The 20624-nt window shown below is 39.3% G+C and overlaps 9 protein-coding genes across 19 annotated transcripts; 7 read left to right on the top strand and 2 right to left on the bottom strand.

Annotated features, from left to right (window-relative positions):
- Window positions 1–120: 120 nt before the first annotated feature.
- On the top strand, window positions 121–1801 carry LOC100142443 (solute carrier family 2, facilitated glucose transporter member 1-like). Its single transcript, XM_008195502.3, has 5 exons — window positions 121–310; window positions 351–1097; window positions 1145–1357; window positions 1405–1608; window positions 1656–1801. Exons 1-5 carry the CDS (start codon window positions 176–178, stop codon window positions 1785–1787), a joined length of 1431 nt encoding a protein of 476 aa, XP_008193724.1. The 5' UTR covers window positions 121–175; the 3' UTR covers window positions 1788–1801.
- A 21-nt stretch (window positions 1802–1822) lies between these two features.
- LOC100141542 (solute carrier family 2, facilitated glucose transporter member 1-like) lies at window positions 1823–3515 on the top strand. 3 transcript variants are annotated; one of them, XM_001815185.4, is made up of 6 exons: window positions 1823–1933; window positions 1981–2472; window positions 2517–2780; window positions 2826–3038; window positions 3082–3297; window positions 3346–3515. In XM_001815185.4, exons 1-6 carry the CDS (start codon window positions 1835–1837, stop codon window positions 3475–3477), a joined length of 1416 nt encoding a protein of 471 aa, XP_001815237.1. In that variant the 5' UTR covers window positions 1823–1834; the 3' UTR covers window positions 3478–3515. The 3 variants fall into 3 exon arrangements, with proteins under 3 accessions (XP_001815237.1, XP_015835875.1, XP_015835877.1); XM_015980391.2 differs by lacking the exon at window positions 1823–1933 and having other exon boundaries at window positions 2068–2199; window positions 2250–2472; window positions 3346–3514; XM_015980389.2 differs by lacking the exon at window positions 3346–3515 and having other exon boundaries at window positions 3092–3273.
- A 112-nt stretch (window positions 3516–3627) lies between these two features.
- Window positions 3628–5080, top strand: LOC662641 (ubiquitin-conjugating enzyme E2 J2). 2 transcript variants are annotated; one of them, XM_064357120.1, is made up of 5 exons: window positions 3628–4062; window positions 4109–4343; window positions 4391–4528; window positions 4581–4642; window positions 4823–5080. In XM_064357120.1, the coding sequence occupies exons 1-5, from the start codon at window positions 3944–3946 to the stop codon at window positions 4902–4904; spliced, it is 636 nt and encodes a 211-aa protein (XP_064213190.1). In that variant the 5' UTR covers window positions 3628–3943; the 3' UTR covers window positions 4905–5080. The 2 variants fall into 2 exon arrangements, with proteins under 2 accessions (XP_064213190.1, XP_973818.1); XM_968725.4 differs by having other exon boundaries at window positions 3637–4062; window positions 4581–5080.
- A 473-nt stretch (window positions 5081–5553) lies between these two features.
- LOC662606 (uncharacterized protein) lies at window positions 5554–6351 on the top strand. Of its 2 annotated transcripts, XM_015980392.2 has the most exons (3): window positions 5556–5637; window positions 5731–5873; window positions 5926–6351. In XM_015980392.2, exons 2-3 carry the CDS (start codon window positions 5793–5795, stop codon window positions 6346–6348), a joined length of 504 nt encoding a protein of 167 aa, XP_015835878.1. In that variant the 5' UTR covers window positions 5556–5637; window positions 5731–5792; the 3' UTR covers window positions 6349–6351. The 2 variants fall into 2 exon arrangements, with proteins under 2 accessions (XP_973786.1, XP_015835878.1); XM_968693.4 differs by having other exon boundaries at window positions 5554–5873.
- Window positions 6340–7860, bottom strand: LOC103313105 (zinc finger protein 239). The gene is made up of 3 exons (XM_008195500.3): window positions 6886–7860; window positions 6565–6841; window positions 6340–6517 (listed from the first exon to the last, which is right to left on the bottom strand). The coding sequence occupies exons 1-3, from the start codon at window positions 7619–7621 to the stop codon at window positions 6412–6414; spliced, it is 1119 nt and encodes a 372-aa protein (XP_008193722.1). The 5' UTR covers window positions 7622–7860; the 3' UTR covers window positions 6340–6411.
- A 58-nt stretch (window positions 7861–7918) lies between these two features.
- On the top strand, window positions 7919–9436 carry shv (shriveled). Its single transcript, XM_968634.5, has 3 exons — window positions 7919–8842; window positions 8891–9101; window positions 9154–9436. Exons 1-3 carry the CDS (start codon window positions 8045–8047, stop codon window positions 9216–9218), a joined length of 1074 nt encoding a protein of 357 aa, XP_973727.1. The 5' UTR covers window positions 7919–8044; the 3' UTR covers window positions 9219–9436.
- Window positions 9437–9558: 122 nt separating this feature from the next.
- On the top strand, window positions 9559–15780 carry LOC662511 (uncharacterized protein). 7 transcript variants are annotated; one of them, XM_064357112.1, is made up of 3 exons: window positions 11319–11456; window positions 11581–11862; window positions 13481–15780. In XM_064357112.1, the coding sequence occupies exons 2-3, from the start codon at window positions 11789–11791 to the stop codon at window positions 15432–15434; spliced, it is 2028 nt and encodes a 675-aa protein (XP_064213182.1). In that variant the 5' UTR covers window positions 11319–11456; window positions 11581–11788; the 3' UTR covers window positions 15435–15780. The 7 variants fall into 7 exon arrangements, with proteins under 7 accessions (XP_008193719.1, XP_008193721.1, XP_008193720.1 ...); XM_064357113.1 differs by having other exon boundaries at window positions 11749–11862; XM_008195497.3 differs by lacking the exons at window positions 11319–11456; window positions 11581–11862 and adding an exon at window positions 9559–9670.
- A 1128-nt stretch (window positions 15781–16908) lies between these two features.
- Window positions 16909–18259, bottom strand: mRpL3 (mitochondrial ribosomal protein L3). Its single transcript, XM_968568.3, has 4 exons — window positions 18119–18259; window positions 17981–18071; window positions 17435–17934; window positions 16909–17385 (listed from the first exon to the last, which is right to left on the bottom strand). Exons 1-4 carry the CDS (start codon window positions 18175–18177, stop codon window positions 16968–16970), a joined length of 1068 nt encoding a protein of 355 aa, XP_973661.1. The 5' UTR covers window positions 18178–18259; the 3' UTR covers window positions 16909–16967.
- A 105-nt stretch (window positions 18260–18364) lies between these two features.
- Window positions 18365–20578, top strand: neb (nebbish). Its single transcript, XM_008195496.3, has 2 exons — window positions 18365–19549; window positions 19598–20578. Exons 1-2 carry the CDS (start codon window positions 18365–18367, stop codon window positions 20525–20527), a joined length of 2115 nt encoding a protein of 704 aa, XP_008193718.1. The 3' UTR covers window positions 20528–20578.
- The last annotated feature ends 46 nt before the right edge of the window (window positions 20579–20624 follow it).

A 20624-nucleotide genomic window follows, 5' to 3' on the forward strand; every position in this document is an offset into this window, starting at 1 on the left:
GGGAAAGTACCACCAAAAAAAAATCTCTCAATGAGAAAGTTTTATTACAAATCTTCAATACGCCATTTTGATGCTATCCAACAATGGTCTAAATCCCGGCCAAACTCCCTGGAAACACCCCAACTGTCCAGACCGACCCAGGCCTCCCAGTAATAAATTATTTGTCACATTTGACATGGTGCGTGTAAAAACGCACCTCCAAAGAGTTTTCTCAGTATTTTGCTCCAAATTCATTTTCGCGGTTATCGTCGCCAGTCTTTCAGGCTTCCAGCATGGCTACCACCTTGGCATTGTCAACATTCCGGCTGAAGTGAGTGTTTCCCACGAACTGGCCAACAACCCGATTGTAGGTCTTGCAGGAGTGGATCCGGGAAGTGGCAATTAACCGCAAGGGAGAACCCGCAACTGAAGGTTTCATCATGGTGTTTTGGTCAACTCTCGTTGCCATTTTTTCACTTGGGGGCATTGTCGGGGGCAGTTTGACGAACCTCTTCGCTGAGAAATTCGGCCGAAGGAATAGCTTGTTGTGGAGCAATGTTTTAGCTCTTTTAGGGATTGTTTTCCTTGTCTATTCCAAAGTGTCCGAATGTTACGAATTGCTCGTTGTTGGGAGGTTTGTCGCGGGAGTGAACGCCGGGTTAAACTCGGGGCTTTGCCAAATCTATTTGATCGAAATCGCTCCCGATAAAATCCGGGGGTTTGTTGGGGGGTTCTACCAGTTAATTATCGCAATGTCTATTTTGATTTCGCAAATAATGGGAGCGGTTCTGGGAGACGATGAGCAATGGCCGTTTATGTTTCTGGTCGGTTTTATACCAGTTTGCCTACAGTTGTGCCTTTTACCGCTATGTCCCGAGTCCCCTAAGTATCTTTTCATAACGAAAGGCGACAAGGAGGGAGCCGAAGCTGCCCTGGTTTGGTTCAGAGGCACTAACAACGTTTACAAAGAAATGTACAAACTCAAGGAAGAAAACAATTTGCACAAAAGTGTAGACGATGTGAATTTGGGTAAATTACTGTGTGATATTTCCTTGAGGAGCCGTTTGGCTGTCTCTTTGATTATAAATATTGGACAACAGCTGTGCGGACTCAACGCTGTAAGTGATAAAAACCCAATTTTGTCAATAATAAAAATCGTTTCAAGCTGATTTATTTCTCGAACGAGATATTCAAGAATATGGGCATGTCGGAAGAACTGGCCACCCAAACGACCATTGCCATGGGTGCGGTGAATGTTGTGGTAACCCTGTTGGGTATTATCTTCGTGGATTGCATCGGTCGTCGCATTGTCTTACTTGTCGGTTTCCTGGGGATGGGTATAAACACGTTACTTTTGGGCATAATCCTAAATTTAGGAGTAAGTCTTTTCGAATTTTGCCAAAAAAATCCCTCTTTTCCCACTAGAAAATTGCAAGTTTTATCGACTATATCGCAACAGTATTGGTTTTTGTTTTCGTAATTCTGTTCGCGATGGGCGTTGGTACAATACCATGGTTCTTGACTGGTGAAATTTTCAACCATACCCCTCGCTCGATTGCGGTGACCATAACCGTCAGCAGTAACTGGTTGTTTAATTTCGTGGTGGCCCAAACCTTTTTGCCCTTACAGGTAACCATCCCGATCCCAAATTCCGAAAAAAAATTGTTAAATTCCAGAGCGTCATTGGGAATTACGCGTTTCTAGTTTTCGTCGTCTTTGACTGTTTCTTTTACTTCTTTACTGTTCTGCACCTCCCGGAAACAGCGCGTCGTTCCGCCAAAGAAATATTTGAAATTTATTACGAATAAACTTTTAACCTAAATTGTCATTTGTTTCAATCAAAAGTGACATCGAAATGGAAAGTCTTGTTAAATTTCTTTTTTGTGTGGTAACAATTGCAGGTTCGGGTTTTGTTTACGGCTTCCACACAGGTTTCCTCAATATTCTCTCAGCGGTAAAACATGATCCCCGGTGGAAAACCGAATAGAACGGTTCTTTTAGACACTGATGCAATGGTATGACGACGTTTCAGACGAGCGGCTCGATACAAAGCAAATTAAGGAGCCCTTAAACCTGGGAGCTATTCACGCTTGGGTCACAATTTCCTTTTCGATTGGAGGCGTGATCGGAGCTGCCCTTATATGGCCCTTCGCCACTTACCTCGGCCGAAAACTATCTCTTTTCTGCAGTAACTTAATAGTGGTGTTTGCGCTTATCATCGTGAGTTTTGTCAGTCCTTCAAGCACTTTCGAATTGCTGATTTTCGGAAGAGTCCTTCTGGGTGTGTCGGCCGGAATTAACAGTGGAATAGGACCAATGTACTTGGTCGAAATCTCGCCTCACTGCCTGCGAGGCTTTGCCGGGAGTTGTTATTACCTGATTGTGGCTTTATCAATTTTCATGGCTTATGTTTTCACCCATCCTACGATAATGGGGGAAATCGAGACGTGGTCTTATGTTTTTGTCGTGTCGGGATGCCCGATTATAATTCAGGTAAAACAGTGGTGTTTTAGAATTTGAAGAATGCTTCTTTTAAGTCTATAATGCTTATATTTTGTCCCGAAAGCCCCAAATACCTCATGTTCGATAAAGGGGATGAGGATAGAGCCGAGGACGCGGTAGCGGACATTGAAGGGGAAGAAATCGACGAAGAAATGGACGATTTGAGGGAAGAAATGGCCCTTTTGGACGAAATTGGACCAGTGACAATAGAACGGCTGTTCAAAGATGAGACTTTGAGGAACCCTTTAATAATCTCGGCTGTCGTCATGTTGGGACAACAAATGACAGGAGTTACCTGTGTAAGTGGGCAAATTTTTTGAACATATTTTAAACCGTGCCCTTAGTTGTTGTACTTTTCGTGCGTAATTTTCGAACACCTGGGCTTCGACGATTTCAAAGCCAACGCAATGGCTCTAGGTCTAGCTTTCGTGAACTGGTTTTGCGCCCTTGTGTGCGTATTTGCGGTGGACAAAGTGGGCCGCAAGCCTCTATTGCTGGCTAGTTATTTCGGTATGGTGCTAACAGTGTTTTGTTTTACTCTCACGATGATTCTAATGGTGAGTGATTGGGAAAAAATACAATTCTTCATTTCATTTTTAGTCAATTTCAGTGCGACCTAATCAAGCCATTGACACAATCGCCGTCGTTCTGATTTATCTATATGTGATGTTTTTTGCGCTTGGCGCTGGTACCATTGGGTGGTTCTTTACGGCAGAAATTTCGAACCATTTCGCCAGACCCATCACCGTTTCTATGACGGTGATGTTGTACTGGATCGTCCAACTTATTTTTGTTGGGTGCTTTTTACCTTTTTGGGTACCACGTTGGCGAATTTGGGGCAATTTATTAACGAGTTTTTTTTAGTTCATGATTCACACTTATACGTTTTTGTTTTACATTATATTCGATATTGCGACAGTTGCTTTTCTCTTACTAACGCTAAGGGAAACCGCAATGGTGCCTAGTGTCGATATCACGGAAATGTTTTATGATTAAACTTTTCGCCGATGTCACTTTTGAAAATAAATTTTTTAAAAAAACCTCACGATGATTATTTTACATGGGAATCCCCGTTCATGTGCCGCATTGTTGGTTGCCTACCCCACGGTGATAAATGATGAAATTATCAAATTTTTAGTACGGTTTCGTCTTTAAATTATTTATTTATTTAGCTTATGATTACTTGTGGGCCTTTGTAAAATTCTGTTTGGCTTTTTTGGCAGAAAAGTGTTACGTCAGATGTTTTCGGGACAGTTCACTCTCACGTCATTTGTCGCTTTACCAATTTTTCGGAAAAACTCAAAAAAATCACTTGTTGTTTATCACCGCCCCGCGCCCCCGTCCCATCCTCTCGACTTTGATTGATTACGTGCCCCGAGCGATAAACACAGATAAGAGGCACAAATTAAGTACGTTTTGAGTGCTCCTAACCTCACTTTCAAGAATGTACAATTAGTTGAAAATGTCGAATCGCAAGACAAATAGTGCCACTTCGCGACTCAAACAGGACTATTTGAGGCTGAAACGTGACCCCGTGCCCTACATTACCGCCGAACCTCTACCCTCGAATATCCTGGAATGGTGAGTGCTGAGGCACCCAAAAGGTTTGTTTTCGAGCCAGTTTTAGGCACTATGTGGTGTGCGGGCCGGAAAATACGCCATATGAAGGGGGCTTCTACCACGGGAAGTTGGTTTTTCCGCGCGAGTTCCCCTTCAAGCCCCCTTCTATCTATATGATAACGCCTAATGGGAGATTTCGGACTAACAAGAAGCTGTGCTTGAGTATATCGGACTTTCATCCAGATACGTGGAATCCGGCGTGGAGCGTCTCCACAATACTCACAGGGCTTCTCAGTTTTATGGTAATGAACTATTTCCCAATGTACTTTTTCGTAATTTTTTGGTTTAGCTTGAAAAGAGCCCCACTTTGGGGAGCATAGAAACGTCAGAGTACGACAAGCGGCAGTTTGCCTACCACTCGCTTGAATTCAATCTCAAAGACAAGGAGTTTTGTGATTTATTTCCAGACACAGTTACCAAAATCCAGGTTTGTATCTGGTTATGGGGGCTATGCGATGTTTTGACCTTTGTTTAAATAGGACGTGCTGACGCAACGGAGTAACATGAATAATAACGTGGCAGAGAACCAGAAAACCTCTCGGTCAGTAGCAGAACCCAGCAATTTCCAATCATGTATTACTAATTTGATAGTATTTATTGGTGTTGCTGCATTTGCGATTACGGTAAAATACGTAGTAATAACAACGGCGTCTGAAGCTGAATAGGGTTGATAATAGGGTTGAAAAAGTCACATTTTAAGTTTACTTTTCTTTGGTTTTAGTTTTCGCAATTGTCAAGAACGGCGCAGGATATTTAATCTTTGTAGGAAATTTAAGAGACTTTTTTCTAGAGCACACGTTTAGGGTTCTTTGTAGTTTCAGCTGAACTTTTTTACTTAAAACATTATCAACAGTTAACGAACCTAAATCTCTCAATGTAAATAACTTATGTAATATATCATAATCCTAGTATTATTGTTATTAATATTTGTATCATAATACATATTGGTTGTAATGATGAATATATTTTTTCCCATTTTTCCAAGTGTTTCATTTCACGCACCTATCACTTATCAAGCAAAAATTTGTTCAAATGCGTTGTTACTTCAAGATGTAATTGATGAGTAATAACAGGTGTTTGATATCCAAAAATCGTAAATGACTAATCGATAAAATAAAAAAAACAAAACAAAGCTGACTCAATTTACTACTCCACAAATCAAACGTTCATTGAAGTAGGAAAGTCCGCTTCAATTTTATATTCCGGAAATAGGCATAAGGCAGACAAATAGGAAACAAAAGAATGAAAATCGAGCAAATACGCTCGAAAAAAAAACACGAATATATTGAATATATTGGTATTTTCGGTTCAAAAGACTTACATTTTAAGCCAAAAACCTGCTGCAAAGCTTAGAAAAAACACCATTTTTGACCTTTCGTGGTTTACGAATGAGTTATTTGGGTTGCCTACACAAATTTTTATCAGTTGATCTCGTTGATCCTATCCACAGATCATTTCTCAATTTTTTTTATTAATATTGTTAGGTGAAAGTAACTAATTGTAATATTCTTATTAAATTACTTTTTTCGATTAATGGTCAGTTACAGCATGAATTCACAAAATCTGTAGTACTATTTATATCTCAATAAAATTGTATCTAATTGTCTCAATTACATTTGTGGATTCCAGACGTCATACCTTATCTCTGTTAACACACATTTGCTTGAAAAGTGTCACTTCATCTCTCAAACATGCTGGACTGTTCTGAGATTAATGTAACTATAAGAAAAGCCAAAAAGGAGGATATGATCCAAGTCTACAAACTAATCAAGGTATTATTTAATTAATTTTTAACCCCTGGCAATGCGATATCGCATTTTTCAGGAACTTGCAGAATTTGAAAAACTAGAAGACCAAGTAAAAATTGACGAAAAAACCTTGATTAAAGACGGGTTTGAGACCGATAATCCAGTTTTCACGTGTCTTGTGGCAGAAATCTCAGATGGACACTTAGTCGGATATGCATTGTATTACACGTCTTACTCGACTTGGTTGGGAAAATCAGTTTTCCTTGAAGATTTATACGTCCAACCCGCATACAGGAAAATAGGAATAGGGAAACAGTTATTTATGGCAGTGGCCAAAACCGCACATGAATTATCTAGCAAAAGATTAGATTTTCACGTTCTCTCCTGGAACCCTGCCATAGACTTTTATAAAAGTTTGGGCGCTGAAAATTTAACAGTTTCCGAGAAATGGCAGCTTTTTAGACTGAATGAGCAGGCTTTGAATAAAATGTTTTCGTAAAAATTAACAATTTATTAGAACACGTTCAAACAATTCACTATTCTCTTGCCAAGTGATAACAAGTTATGGTAATGATAATGGGTCTGTTGGGTGCACCTTGTGGTGGACACTGAGCAGATGCTCCTCTAGTTTCATTTGACCGTTGTACACATTATCACAAATCTGGCACCTAAAAATAAAATTTAACCACTGTCCCCGTTTTTCACCATAAATTACTGGTATGTTTTCTTCTTGGAAACCCCCAAATGCAGTTTTTCATGAACAGCCAAGTTGTACTTTTCCGCAAACTTTTTCCCACAAGTGCCACAAGAAAATTTCTTCTCGCCAGTATGCACCCTCATGTGTCTTTTAAGGTGTGACGCTGATATCAGCAAAAAGCCACAGACGTCACATTTGTACGGTTTTTGCCCAGTGTGAGTGATTTTATGAATATTGAAGGAGGTGTGGTGAACGAATCTTTTACCACACGTATCACATTGAAACGGTAGTTCCCCTAAAACAACCAATCATTTCCTAGCAAAAAACAAGCGTCCACACCTGTGTGGATGGGTGTGTGCCTCATCAAAGCCCCCTTCTGCGTGAATGATTTGTTGCAGTAGACACACGTGAAGGGATTGATCCCTTTGTGCATCCCTACGTGGATTGTTAAAGCTTGTTGGCGCTTGTACGCCTGGCCACAAATTTCGCAAATGTAGGGACGTTCCTTGCTATGCGCCGACATGTGATTTTTCAGTTCCGTTGGCGTTTTCCAGGTTTTGGAACACTGAGTACATTTATAGGGTTTTGGATCCGTCCCATCCTTCTGTTTTTTCTTCACACTTTCACTTCCCGCTTCTTTCGTAAACAAATCCAGCGTGGACTGAATCTCAGACACCGAACTGAGATCATCAATATTAAAACCTGTCTCCAAATCATGCGTCTTCAGGTGATCCTTGAAACTCGCACCGGGGATTTTTTGACCACACATTGTGCATTCCTCGCTTTTATTGCTCGCTTCTCGTTCAATGTAGTTTTTGTTGGGGCAGTGTTTACGCAAATATTGTTTAAACTTGTTTTCGATGTTCCTTGCTCTAACTTTAATACTGTCTAGTTCATTCAGGAGGCGATAACACATCTCGCAAACGAAATAATTTGTTATGCAAAACTCTTCCTCAGCGCAGTCTTGGAGCAACATCAACAGAGGGGTTCTTGTATCGTTGGAGACCGATTGTCGGAGATCGAAGTGCAGAGTTTCGACAGGACACTCGCACAACGTGCACAGTGGTTGAGCCATTTCAAGAAATCGGCTTAACACCAAGCACCACACCACCACCAATTTTAATTTGAAAAAAATGTATTCACTTGTAAGGTTATGTTTTTGTTTATGTCAACTGTCATCACCCCAAAAAAATATTTGTTACTTAAATCCTCCGAATAGCTTCCTGGTTATGTCAAGAAATAATAACCAGCACGTATTAAGCCCAATTTGCGTTATTTTAATGCCATTTCAATTACTTTTTGCACATTTTTATTGTCAATGTCAAGTTGGTTGCCTAAATCGACCTAATCAAATGTCAGTCGGGGAATTAAATCCACCAATCAGCGCAATCCACATGTTTTGAGAAGGTCGTTTCGTGTTTCTCGCTGTGTGAGCATAACGATAAAAATCCATTAATTAAATTAATATTAATATAATGTTTGAAGTTTTTATCCAAAAATGAACGTGAACTCTGTGCCCGTCTTGCTTTTACTGACTTTCATTTCGGTAACCTCAGTTCTAGCAGGGCGAGACTTTTACAAAATACTGGGTGTCTCAAAAAGCGCCAGTTTGCACGAAATCAAAAAGGCCTATCGTCGCCTAGCCAAAGAGCTGCACCCTGACAAGAACCAGGAAGATCCGGAAGCCTCCCAAAAATTCCAGGACCTGGGGGCCGCCTACGAAGTCCTCTCAGACGAGGAAAAACGCAAGAAGTATGATAGATGCGGGGAGGACTGTCTCCAGAAAGACGGGATGATGGACAGTGGGATGGACCCCTTCGCCAGCTTCTTCGGCGACTTCGGGTTCCCCTTCGGGGGCGGCGAACAGAAGCACGAGACTCCGAGAGGCGCTGACGTGGTGATGGACATCGCCGTGACCTTGGAGGATTTATATTCGGGCACTTTTATCGAAATTACGCGGAATAAGCCGGTGATGAGGGCGGCCAAAGGCACCAGGAAGTGCAACTGCCGGCAAGAGATGATCACGCGGAATCTGGGGCCCGGGAGGTTCCAGATGATGCAGCAGACGGTGTGCGACGAGTGTCCGAACGTTAAGCTAGTCAATGAGGAGCGCGTTTTGGAGATGGAAGTGGAGCCGGGGATGGTTGATGGGCAAGAAACGAAGTTTACGGCTGAGGGGGAGCCCCATTTAGATGGGGACCCTGGCGATTTGATACTTAAGATAAAGACGCAGCCGCATCCCGTTTTTGAGCGCAGAGGGGACGATCTGTACACTAACATCACGATTAGTTTACAAGTAATTGTGTTAAGTATTTAGGGACGAGAGTAATTTTTGTCTTGTTAGGACGCCCTTGTGGGGTTCACTATGGAACTCCAGCATCTGGATGGTCACATGGTTTCGATAAGTAGGGACAAAATCACTTGGCCCAATGCCAGGATAAGGAAGAAAGGAGAAGGCATGCCAAACTATGATAATAATAACTTGCATGGGAATTTATTTATTACATTTGATGTAGAGTTCCCCAAACAAGAATTATCAGATGATGACAAAGAAGGTATTCGCGTTAAAGTTGCCAATTTCAAGCGCTCACCACAATTCTGTTTCAGCTATCAAGAAAATTCTAAATCAGAGCTCAAGAAACAAAGTTTATAATGGACTAAGAGGGTTTTAATTTAATTTAATTATAAATAGCAAGTTTTGTATATAAAAAAGACTATAATGAAGTGTGCTTGAGTGTATTGTGAATTAATTTATTACCTTTATTCTTACTCTGTTAAGGTATGACCTTAAAACCTTTGCCCGTTCATAGACTTTTCTACAGTTTTACGTTTCCTGTTCATTTATCAAATGTAAAGGAAAATTTTGTAATATATTGTACTGTCTTTACCAGTTGTTGTGCTTTTATTCCTCTAAATATTGTTAGGCATGACCTGCATACAAAGTGCCGATTAACACAATAATAGAGCGATATTGTTGGTCAATTTTTGTTTTGAATAGTGGAAGAATTTGTATACAGATATGAACAGCAAGTGGGTGTAAAATAAATATGTTATCAGGTTGCAAGGAAATGGTATTCCAGTGACTGTTAGCAATTTGAGGTTGTTTTATTGAGATTGTTCGATTGTAAGTAATTTTAACACACCTGCTTTACTACTCTGAATAAATAGAAGCGATAATTCTTCCATATTTGAGGCAAATTCGCAAAATTCCAGTTTAATTTAACCAAAATTACAGATAGTCTAGAAAAAACGTCGAAAAAGTCTTTTTATTTGTCTTTCAAAGGCTACGCAATTTTTGATAAACGGTTCAGTAAAACACCATTTTTTAAAAAAATATCAGATAGCTCGTAATCCAACGTAAAATTTTACGACTCAAATAGCCCACAGTCCTCCTCCGGCCTCCGCCCCCCTAAACAAGGCACACAATTTAAAAGTTTAGGTTGCAAATTTTTATAAAATTATTTCAACCGATTATTATACCACTATCAAAAGGCTCTAGTTTCCTTAGTGAGCATTTCACAGAAACTCTTAATAAAATGATTTCTTAGGTAAGTATTCGTTGGAAGGGGGCACGGGGCCCCATTTCGTCTCCTTTTCGTTAAAAACATTTACAAGATAAGAATTGCCTATGTAAAATTAGAGTGAAAAAAACGTACACCTACAATGAAGGAGGTACCCTGTAAGATGCGTCATTAGTTTATGGGGCTTCCAAAACTTTTGCACCGTTTTCATCAGACGAAGCAAATTTTCACGAGATATTTGAAAACTCAACTTTACTAAATGTTTAGGCCGGCATTTACGGAATATTGTGCTTCCTTTTAAAACATAAACCTTTTTGAACTACGTACTATGTCTAACTATAGCAAAATCACTAACCTTAGCGTCTAGTCGTTTTCAAAAGTAGCTTCCTCTACTTCCGCAAATGCGGTACGAAAGCTGCGTGTCTACCACTATCACATTTTCGATAAAATGTCGATTTCACACGAAAAACACTGTTTTCACAACCCGCAAAATCTAAGACACAAAACAAGTTTTGCATTGGCGCTGATGTCAAGTCACCGGGATTTCATTGGTTAGTTTGCTAATGACAGTAATGACACTATGAACGCGGTCGATTTGAAATACGGTAGAATATTAAAAATTGAGAAAGTGATTTACAAACATTAATACATTAAACATTGACACAATAAACGAATGTTGTAGCAAAATTATTCCCTCAAATTTCATTTTTATTAACGTCCTTGCAACACACTTCGCTCGTAGAGTGTATTATGTGTTGCATTTTTTTTTTAAAATGTTGACATTACATGAATTTTTGTCTTTGTAAAGCATTGCAACTAATCTTTAAGTTTCAAAGATTTGCTATCACTTTTTTTCTATTATGTGATGTATTTTTTATAAGATAAAAATGTTTTATAGTTTAATTTTTGTTTCTGACTACGTTAAATAAAATTTTAAGTAATCTAACAATACAAAATAATAAAAATACTTATTATATCTTATCAAAAAAGAAAACAATATCTATCTGCTGTTATAATTTTTTCTGATTGCAAATGCCATAACACCGACAATGCCACATTATCACTGGTAATTAACTTTATTATTAACTATTAGCTGTGTTATTAGTCATCGGAGTCCGTTGTTGAGAGGTTTTACTGTAGCACCTTATTATTAGTAAAATTATTTAAAATTATTTCCACTGCGATTCATAATTAAAATAACTACATAGATATGATTACATTGTTTCAATTTTATGCAAACTAAATAGTGTTTCAGACATTTGTATGATAACATTGATAACAGGTGCAACACTTTACAAAATCAAGAATAATAATTGCAGTTAAGACAAGTGACTGCATTACTTCAAACAAAATTACTGCATACCTACATCCACTAGTTATTTGACTGCAGTAAGTACAATCAATAAAATCACACTTAAATTTGGTGCAAAAAAATATTGTAGTTACAAATAAAAAGTACAATAATGCAAATTTGCTCGGTTTGAACAAAATAAAAATAAATACTGTTTTTTAGCTAATCCTCCAATATTTGCAGGAAAACAAGTATGAATAGCTGTCGTCAGAGATAATAACAAACTGTTTTTTAGCATATTTCTTTTGAAATGATAACTGTAATCTTGATTTGGAGATAATATTATGATGTATCTATCTCATCGAAATGTCAAAGCATAAAATTATTTAGTAGGTACCCAAACGCGCGTTGAAAAGCTATACCTATCTATATGTTTGCTATGGTGATGGTGACATCAAATGCAGTGAATAAATCTTCCAAAAACGGATTTCTATCTACCACCATGTAAGGATCAAACAATGGATTTTTGCATTCAAAACCGGCGCCAAGCGTCGTCGTCCCGACGCTTTATTGAACCATCCCCTGTGACTGTCAAAATTCACCTGTTCGTCCAAAACATGTTAAATCGTATTTTTGTAATTTTTTTAATCAGTTGGTGTGGTTTGATGACTTCACATGCAGTTAACTGATCTTTTTTTGGTAAAGTATTAAAACACATTTTTTGCGGTATTGCATAATAACAAATTGGCAAAGATTCTTCGTTTCTAAATGTTTTCTAGATATTTTTACTGCCTTATTTTTAGCAAATGTTATGTAAAATGATCAATTTTTAAATATGCTTAGCAGATAATGCCGGCACATAAATCGTGATCCAAGTCGAACATTAAATCAAATTTTATTGCATAGGTGCAACACACTTAACTTCTTTTTATATTGACAAGGAAAGAACAAGCATGAATTAAGAGGATAATGTAGAAATTTACTCAACAAAAATTGTATTTTTTGCATCTGTTCACACTCAGTTATTCAATTGATATCAAAAAGTAAATACAAAGCCCCTCTAGGTATACGCAGGGGGTAAACGTTGCATTCTATTTACTGAAGATTTTACTAAAGCATTATATTGGTATACAGTATAAAATCGATAGTGAAATATTTAATTGAGGATTATTGAATTCTGAAATCATTTTTTTTATAATTAAGATTTGTAATGTAATTTTGAATTACTTAAATATTAAAGTGACTACAAAAGCTAAAACATAAAAAATGTACCATCTAGAAAGAATTATAATAAAAGTCAAAATTTGCGTCACTCAACGTATAAAAATAAAATACAACTACCACTAAAACCGTGTTGTATCATTTTTAACATTTAATATCGAAATTATTAGTGTATTTTATTACAGGATGTAACAGTTAACATTTTTTGTTTAATCGTGCTATCAGATCTTGTCCTTTCTTCCTAGAATACACTGATTGCCCACTCATTTTCTCCACTCCCAATAATCCTTTGATAGAAATGTGCTAAAGTTGGTAAAAGCACTGAACAAAAAACATCTTTATTACTTTTACCTGTATTAACAGCTTCTTTATAATTCTGTCTCTACAAAAATGATCTATCCTTTCAGTACCTACATTAAAAGTTGCAAATCTGTTATTATTATTATGTCTAATATACAATATCATATTCGTGCTGCAAGTAACATAAAAATTACTAAAAATTGAATATTCGCTTTTTACCTAAATATTAACTAAATAGTAGTTGTTAAATAAATAGTGTTAGGACATATCCTTTTTAAAAGTGATTTCATTTTATCGGTGTGGTTGCACAATCTCAAAATAAAATCTCACTTATTTACTTATTTTACTTATGATAGGTAATCCTATAGGTATAAGGACGTATTAGTTAACTAACTCGAGATTTCGCGCATTACCGATTAGTAAAAATTACAAAGATAAGTTGATACTTTCCGTGTACGAAATCAAGATCCTAATAATTAAGGTGCAAATTTTCTTTACAATCTTTAATATTGTAAAAGTATAAGGACAGAAGTCACTCTTGAAATTCCTGTCATTGCCATTGTCATAACGAAATGCCAGACTTGAATTAGCCTATTTCCAGACTTGCATCGAATGGCATGGAAACCAAGGAACGCCGATGGAGAGTGCCATCGATATTCTGGCTCCCTCTCATCATTTTCGCCGCTTTACTCTTCGTGATGGACGTCTTCCAAACCCAATACACAATAGTCCCCGCCCGAATCCAAATCGGGGAAGAGTTCGGGTCAGAACTGAAGGGCTTTTTGATCAAAACCCCCGGTTGTCGCATACCCTTCATGGACCCTTTCGACCCCAGCATCACCAAGTTCATCCACAAAGAAAAACAACCAGTTTGTAACGACGGCATTCCGCCTTTATTCGACTCCAATATGACTTCGATCTTTTTACTTAACTCTTCAGTGGCCAATTACACCGACCAGGACGTCAGTGCGATCCAGTGCTGCTACCAGCCCTTCTACAGACAAGAGCCAAAGGGCAACGACGGCGACAGCAGCATCAAATTTGAGAAAAGATGCATTTCGTTCAATATTAGCGCGAAAATTAGCCACGAATTCATCAAAGTCATGTGCAAAGTCAACAAGGTCTCCATCTACACCGACTTTTTCTCATTTGTGCCAATCAAAACCCTGAAGAAAAACACAGTGGAGAGGAGATTAAATGTTCTGGTTGTGGGGATCGATGCAGTCTCGCGCCTAAATTTCCACAGGCAGATGCCCACAACTGTGGACTATTTGTTGCGAAATATGTCGGCAGTGGAGCTACTAGGCTATAACAAAGTTGGTGACAATACTTTTCCCAATCTGATCCCGGTTTTGACCGGCCTGTCGGAAAAAACACTAGAGTATGTGTGCTGGAACGACGATAATAAGAAGCGATTTGACGCTTGCCCTTTCATTTGGAAGAATTTCAAGGCAAAGGGCTTTGTAACGTCATTCGGAGAAGACTCCTCCTGGATGGGGATCTTTAATTACATGAGGAAGGGTTTCTGGAAACAACCCACGGATTACATGTGGGGTGCTTTCAACCGAATTTCCGAAAACCAGATCGGCAACTCGCACAATATGAACGTGGAAGAGTGCGTCGGTGCTAGAGAAGTGTACAAAGTTTTCTTAGACTACATAACAAATTTTGTCAAAACGATGGCTCAGGAGCAACTTCCCTACTTTGCGTTCTATTGGGGCGCAAGTCTCACGCACGATTACCTGAACAAGCCAAATTTGGGCGACCCAAACTATTACAACTTTTTTAAAAATTTGCACGAGAACGGTCACTTGAACAGCACTGTTTTGATCGTGATGAGCGACCATGGGATTCGCTGGGGCGACATCAGACAGACGTTCCAAGGCCAGATGGAGGAAAGACTCCCTTTCGTTTTCATGGTACTGCCAGACTGGTACAAAAGACAATACCAAGAAGCCTATAGCAACCTAGTGAAAAATACCAGACGCTTGACCACTCCGTACGACCTGCACGAGACCCTGAAAGACCTCCTGAACCCGTTCGCCCTGACTCATGACTTCCTGCAAAGCAGGTACCGCAATGTTTCGCGTGGGTACAGTTTGTTTAACGAGATTAGCCCGAAACGGACGTGCGAAAGCGCCCAAATCGCAAGTCACTGGTGCACGTGCCAGCAGAGCATCGAAATAGAGAGGAATAACTCGCTGGTGGTCGAAGCTGCGAATTATGCGGTCGATTACATGAATTTCCAGCTGGAGGGGTACGCTCAGTGCTCGAATTTGACGCTCGAGAGCATTAACGATGCCAGAATAATGACGCACGAGGAACACATCACAAATGGGAACGAAGTGAAGGACTACATGATTATTATCGAAACTGTGCCTGGGAACGGGGTGTTCGAAGTCACGCTTCGGAGCACAGTCGGGGGGCAAAGAGCCAACCATTTTGAAGTCATGGGCACAATTAGTCGACTAAATTTATACGGGAAACAAAGTGCTTGTATTACCGATTTTCATTTGAAGTTGTATTGTTACTGTAAAAATTTGTTAGGTGACTGACGCTTGTTTCGTTTCACACAAAGTTACCTATTATATTTCAACAATAACCTGTGATTTTTGTGTACAAGTGTGGGTTGTACTTGCCACACTAGATAAGTAACAAACTGTTAAATGTTGTGCGTATTAGCTCTTGTTGAGTATTATTGCATACGCAATATTTGTGTATGCTTAAATGTAGATACTTGTATCAGTGTCTATAGGTCTTAAGAAATGACATGTGATATAGGATTATAAATTGTTTTTATTGCCATTTGTGTACAGGTAAATTTATTATTTTCACTAGAATTGTTATTACTTCTTGTAGTCACTTTTATAAAAAAACGTTTTCAATAAAAATTTGTTCGCACTCGGTCATTAGCCCGGCGCCTCCACCATAATTACTACACCAAAAGACTTTCTGGTCTGCAGGTTAACAAAGTTAGCGGTCAATTTGAAGCACTAAAAGACAATTATTTTTATCAATTGTGAAAGTTTCATTGTGCTAACTCTGAATTTTAATTGTGCATGTCTCAGTATTAGACCATTTGCAAAATTTTTCAGCGGTCACTTGAACCACATATTAGCAAGCAAATAATATTTAAATACTAACCACAATTAATCGCTAAAAGTAGTAATTTCACACGTTAATAATACATAAAAAACTACAGTAAAATTCAAAATTAGTATTTGGGGAAAAAGGGAAAAACAGTGGCTTTCGCAATTATAATCCAAACAGATGTGTAAACAGATAGATATTTTGCAGTCAACAGATTTTCATTATTTGCATTATGATAACCATGCAATTACACTCCTACAGGTGGCAGTTGTTTTGGTTTAGATTTAAGGTAAAAGGCATAGAGGCAATTTCAGAAAAATCACAACTCATAAGGTTTTATTTGTCTGACAATAAACATTTCTTTCGTTATCTTTAAATTATTTTCAATCGAATCGTTGGAGATAAGGCAGCGATTTTTTAATTCATTCATACTCGTATGTTATATACCGCAACAACAAATAGCAATTTGTTATTGATTTTATTTAAATCACTTAAATTTAAGTTTGGCACTTTTGTTTATTGTGCACATTTCGCAGTCATGTCAATAACTTGCAATTACGACTTCGCAAATACACATCAAAAAACTCAATTCGGTATTTTTTTAATTAAAAGATAGAGAGTGTAGTTAACAAATAAAACCATAAAACTTATTTATTTGCACAGTTATTTACTATTTTTGCACCATGTGTAAATTCTGCGTTACACAAAATCGTGGAAACAATTTAGATAAGACGATGTTGACGACAGTACGCAATCTGTGTCGAAAGCACGGTCGAAAGTAATTTACTTTTAACATTTAAACATAAAACTAGCCTATTAATTCACCCAAATGAGTGCCATAACAGCAGTCGCATAAAAACCCAAGATATAAAAAAATCGACGATAAGTAATTTATAGTTCAAGTATCAGAACTCAGACTCGGAGGCAATTAAAACAAAATTCTGTATCAACTTAATCTTTATTTTTTCAAAAACTAAGACAATCTACAAGATTTATTATTACTGTTCTTTGAAAACAATTGAAGGTTCTCCAAATTCGTGCAATTCCTTATCGTAGATATTTTCGGGCACCTCCTCTCCTCCCCAGTAAGTGGGAAACGGTACTGGTTCCGTGTGTCGTTTAGTAACAACTTTTGTATCATAAATATACACAATTGAGTTTGTTGCTCCTGGAATATTCTGTCCAGACACGTACAAGACATTATACTTGGTATTAATCCTCCAAATTTTGAGTGCTCTAAGTATGCGATACCGGTTGCCCATATGGCCTGGCATCTTAGTACCAGGCCACACGCGACCTTTCTCTCCACCACCTCCAATGTTACCCCCACGGCGGTGAGTTTTCGTCACACCGTGGGATGCCGGCATTCCTTTGAAACCGTGGCGTTTCATCACACCCTGGAAGCCGCGGTCGATTCTAAAAACCAAAATTAACAGAAAAAATTTAATAAACAAAAATTACATACGTGAGCCCCCGGACGTCCACATAATTACCAACGCAGAAGTGGAGAGCGCTAATTGAGGTGCCTGGAGGTAGAGCCGCATCAGGGCTGACAAAAAACCGAGCTAATGTTTTTTTCGGAATAACCCCCGAGTCTTTAAAAATTCCACAATACTCCCGCGTGAACTCTGACGGGTCCCCTTGTTCAGCCCCCAGTAGGAGGCACCCCTTTCTGTTGGAAACCCGCCCAGCACGTGGTCGGGGAGGATTGTAACTTTCAGGCGTGTAATATTTAATGACTTGGTTGTCCAAAACTTGTAATAATGTGGTCGAGATTTTTTTACCGTTTTTTAACCACATGGGATAAATCCCGATTTTGCGCGCTATCACGCCGGTCCTTTGCAGACCCGGACGCCAGACTACATCTAAATCTTTGGGTTTTTCACTTGAGATATTGTTGCATTGGTCTTGAACCACCTCTTTCAGGAACTCTTGGTTTTCGGTGGTGAGGGGGTCAGTGAACGACTACGACACGCAAGTTAGAGAACAAATTTACGCGAAATGTACTTACGACTCGATTTTTTTGAGTAAACCAAGTCGGGTTTCGTAGTTTTGGCGGAGGGTTCAATTTATGTCGCTCCCTCACAGACATGCAAGAAATGCTGCAGAAGGAATAAGTCACGGTTACCTTGCAAATGACCACACTTACGTCAACGAGAGCAACTTGTCCTCTAACAACTTAACGGTGGTAGACAATGCAAGAGCCATTTTATTAAAATAATTACACTTAAAAGAACATTTTTGAGGTTAGAACCACAAGTATGACAATTTTTTGGGGTTATGGGCAATCAGCCGACGCGCATGTCAACACAGTTTGACAATTTTGACGGTTTGAAATTCAAAAAACTCGTGTTGTGAGTGTTTATCTCAATGAGTGTGAAAAATAAGACAGAGAATGGCTTTACCATTGCCCTCGACTCCCAAAACTCCATTCACAACGCCAAAGAAAGTGCGTTCCATGCGCACCCCCACTGTTGCTGAAAATTCGGAGGGTTTTGTGGCCCCCACAACCCCACGCAATCTCGCGACCCCCAAATCAAACAGGGCCGCAAATACCCCAGAATGCTTCAGTACCGTGACCCTCGAGACCCCAAATTCGGCCCTGAAGCGACGAAGCAGCAAAGAGAAATTCGACAGAGTGAGTAATTTAACAGTTGCTGTGCGGATTCGCCCCATGAACTCGCGCGAATTGGCATGTGTGGGGGCTGCCAATGTCGTCAAAGTGCGAAACCAGGAGTTGGTCATTCGGTCCAACCCTCTGGGCAACTCCGCAATGAGTCTTGACCATGTCTTTCAATACGACCACATTTTCTGGTCGTGTGACGAGAGCGATTCGTTGTATTCGAGCCAGGAGGATGTTTTCACCACCGTCGGACAGCCCCTCTTGAATAGCGCCTTCAGGGGGTACAACGCGTGTCTTTTCGCGTACGGGCAAACCGGCTCGGGGAAAAGCTTCAGTATGATGGGGCCCACCACCTGTGACGTTGTCGATATTGACTCGGAGTTCTCCGGCATTACGCCACGGTTTTGCCGCGAGTTGTTTGAGAGGGTATCAGAGTTGAGTCCGCAATCGTCGGTTTCGGTGGAAGTTAGCTATTTTGAAATTTACAACGAGAAAATTCACGATTTACTTGCCATCTCAAATTCGGCGAGTAAAACGCCCCTGAAAGTGAGGGAACACCCGGAGTGGGGGCCCTACGTTGTCGATTTGAGTGTTCATAACGTCAAGTCGTACAAGGAGCTGCGAAATTGGCTGCTTTTGGGGAACAAAAATCGGGCAACAGCTGCGACCACAATGAACGAAAAGTCGTCACGATCTCACAGCATTTTCTCGATTGAGTTGTGTCTAACTGAAGGGCTCGGAGAAAATGATAGCAGTCGGAGGAGCAAAGTTAGTTTAATTGATTTAGCAGGGAGTGAGAGACTTGTAGGCTCGCACAATAGTGATGAAAAAATTCGGCAAGGTGTTAGCATCAACAAGTCACTTTTGACACTTGGAAAAGTCATCTCGGCTTTAGCCGATCAGAAGAAAAATCAATTCGTGCCATACAGAGATTCGGTCCTGACGTGGTTATTAAAGGTACGTCTTCTAAACAAAATATTGTACAACTTATGTGTTTTTTTTTAGGAAAGTTTAGGTGGCAATTCATTAACTTGCATGTTGGCGACCATAACACCGGCAAATACGCATCTGGACGAAACTTTGGCCACTTTACGGTACGCCTGTCAAGCACGCACGATCGTGAATCGCGCCAGAATCAACGAAAACCCGCACGATCGCCTAATTCGCGAATTGAAGTCTGAAGTGCAAAGACTGAAGGCCTTGAAGCAGGACTACGAACGGCACTCGCTGCTCAATTCATCGTTTACTCAAGCCAATGTTAGCAACAGCGAAGAGTTGGATGAATTGAGAGGCAAGTTGCAGCAAGCTGAGGAAAAATTGCTCAGTGCTGAAGACAGCTGGAAGCAGAGATTCATGGAGAGTACAAAACTGCAGCTGAAGGAGTTGGCAGAGTCGGAGAAACGTCGCGAAGAGTTGGAATCGAAAGTGCGAATAATGAACACCGTTGACACTAACTTGGACATCTCCCTTTACAAAACGAATTTTTTGGAAAAATTGGAAGATGTGCTTACAGATGAGTCTGTAGATGAGTGCCAAAATCTCGATCGGATTGTTGATTATTGTTATAAGAATAATTTGCTGTGTACGTTCACTTCATCAACGGTGACAGTTTTGGACACTGGTAGAAGAAAGCAAACTGTTGTTTTGTTAAAAGATGTCAACAAAGTAAACAACTTTGGGGATATTGGCGAATTTTTACAAAATTTAACGTGGACGGAGGTCAAAAAGGACTCGAAAAAATTGTCCAAGAGTGAAGTTAGGTCGTCAATAAACCAAATTTATCAGATTTTAAATAGCTTACAACCGTCCGATAATGACAATAACTTAAATTTGTTGTTCGCTAAAGTCAATAAGTCACTGCAGGCTTTCGAAGCAGGCTTGTTACATAATTTAACCAGATGTAATAGCCAAAAAACTGTGAGTTTTAATTTATAATTAGTCTATTTTTAGTTTTGTATTTTTTTGTAATAAAAATTAATTTTTTAATTATGTATTTTAATGAGGCGGCACAGGTTGAAAGGCAAACGTCCCA

Source organism: Tribolium castaneum, chromosome 5 (genome assembly GCF_031307605.1).
Source record: "Tribolium castaneum strain GA2 chromosome 5, icTriCast1.1, whole genome shotgun sequence".
Classification (NCBI taxonomy): Eukaryota; Metazoa; Arthropoda; class Insecta; order Coleoptera; family Tenebrionidae; genus Tribolium; species Tribolium castaneum.

Coding starts and splice junctions, on each gene's coding strand:
- LOC100142443 (XM_008195502.3), top strand. CDS start 176: ATGGTGCGTGTAAAAACGCACCTCCAAAGAGTTTTCTCAGTATTTTGC. Junction 311..350: donor TTGTCAACATTCCGGCTGAA/GTGAGTGTTTCC, acceptor ACCCGATTGTAG/GTCTTGCAGGAGTGGATCCG. Junction 1,358..1,404: donor GCATAATCCTAAATTTAGGA/GTAAGTCTTTTC, acceptor TTTTCCCACTAG/AAAATTGCAAGTTTTATCGA.
- LOC662606 (XM_968693.4), top strand. CDS start 5,793: ATGCTGGACTGTTCTGAGATTAATGTAACTATAAGAAAAGCCAAAAAG. Junction 5,874..5,925: donor AAGTCTACAAACTAATCAAG/GTATTATTTAAT, acceptor CGCATTTTTCAG/GAACTTGCAGAATTTGAAAA.
- mRpL3 (XM_968568.3), bottom strand. CDS start 18,177: ATGGCTCTTGCATTGTCTACCACCGTTAAGTTGTTAGAGGACAAGTTG. Junction 18,072..18,118: donor GACAAGTTGCTCTCGTTGAC/GTAAGTGTGGTC, acceptor TTCCTTCTGCAG/CATTTCTTGCATGTCTGTGA. Junction 17,935..17,980: donor TTACTCAAAAAAATCGAGTC/GTAAGTACATTT, acceptor TGCGTGTCGTAG/TCGTTCACTGACCCCCTCAC.
- neb (XM_008195496.3), top strand. CDS start 18,365: ATGGCTTTACCATTGCCCTCGACTCCCAAAACTCCATTCACAACGCCA. Junction 19,550..19,597: donor TCCTGACGTGGTTATTAAAG/GTACGTCTTCTA, acceptor GTTTTTTTTTAG/GAAAGTTTAGGTGGCAATTC.
- LOC100141542 (XM_001815185.4), top strand. CDS start 1,835: ATGGAAAGTCTTGTTAAATTTCTTTTTTGTGTGGTAACAATTGCAGGT. Junction 1,934..1,980: donor TCCTCAATATTCTCTCAGCG/GTAAAACATGAT, acceptor CGGTTCTTTTAG/ACACTGATGCAATGGTATGA. Junction 2,473..2,516: donor GATGCCCGATTATAATTCAG/GTAAAACAGTGG, acceptor GCTTCTTTTAAG/TCTATAATGCTTATATTTTG.
- LOC662511 (XM_064357112.1), top strand. CDS start 11,789: ATGTTTGCTATGGTGATGGTGACATCAAATGCAGTGAATAAATCTTCC. Junction 11,863..13,480: donor GGATTTCTATCTACCACCAT/GTAAGGATCAAA, acceptor GCCTATTTCCAG/ACTTGCATCGAATGGCATGG.
- shv (XM_968634.5), top strand. CDS start 8,045: ATGAACGTGAACTCTGTGCCCGTCTTGCTTTTACTGACTTTCATTTCG. Junction 8,843..8,890: donor ACATCACGATTAGTTTACAA/GTAATTGTGTTA, acceptor TTGTCTTGTTAG/GACGCCCTTGTGGGGTTCAC. Junction 9,102..9,153: donor ATCAGATGATGACAAAGAAG/GTATTCGCGTTA, acceptor ATTCTGTTTCAG/CTATCAAGAAAATTCTAAAT.
- LOC103313105 (XM_008195500.3), bottom strand. CDS start 7,621: ATGGCTCAACCACTGTGCACGTTGTGCGAGTGTCCTGTCGAAACTCTG. Junction 6,842..6,885: donor GCACACACCCATCCACACAG/GTGTGGACGCTT, acceptor TGGTTGTTTTAG/GGGAACTACCGTTTCAATGT. Junction 6,518..6,564: donor TCCAAGAAGAAAACATACCA/GTAATTTATGGT, acceptor TTTTATTTTTAG/GTGCCAGATTTGTGATAATG.
- LOC662641 (XM_968725.4), top strand. CDS start 3,944: ATGTCGAATCGCAAGACAAATAGTGCCACTTCGCGACTCAAACAGGAC. Junction 4,063..4,108: donor CCCTCGAATATCCTGGAATG/GTGAGTGCTGAG, acceptor AGCCAGTTTTAG/GCACTATGTGGTGTGCGGGC. Junction 4,529..4,580: donor ACACAGTTACCAAAATCCAG/GTTTGTATCTGG, acceptor TTGTTTAAATAG/GACGTGCTGACGCAACGGAG.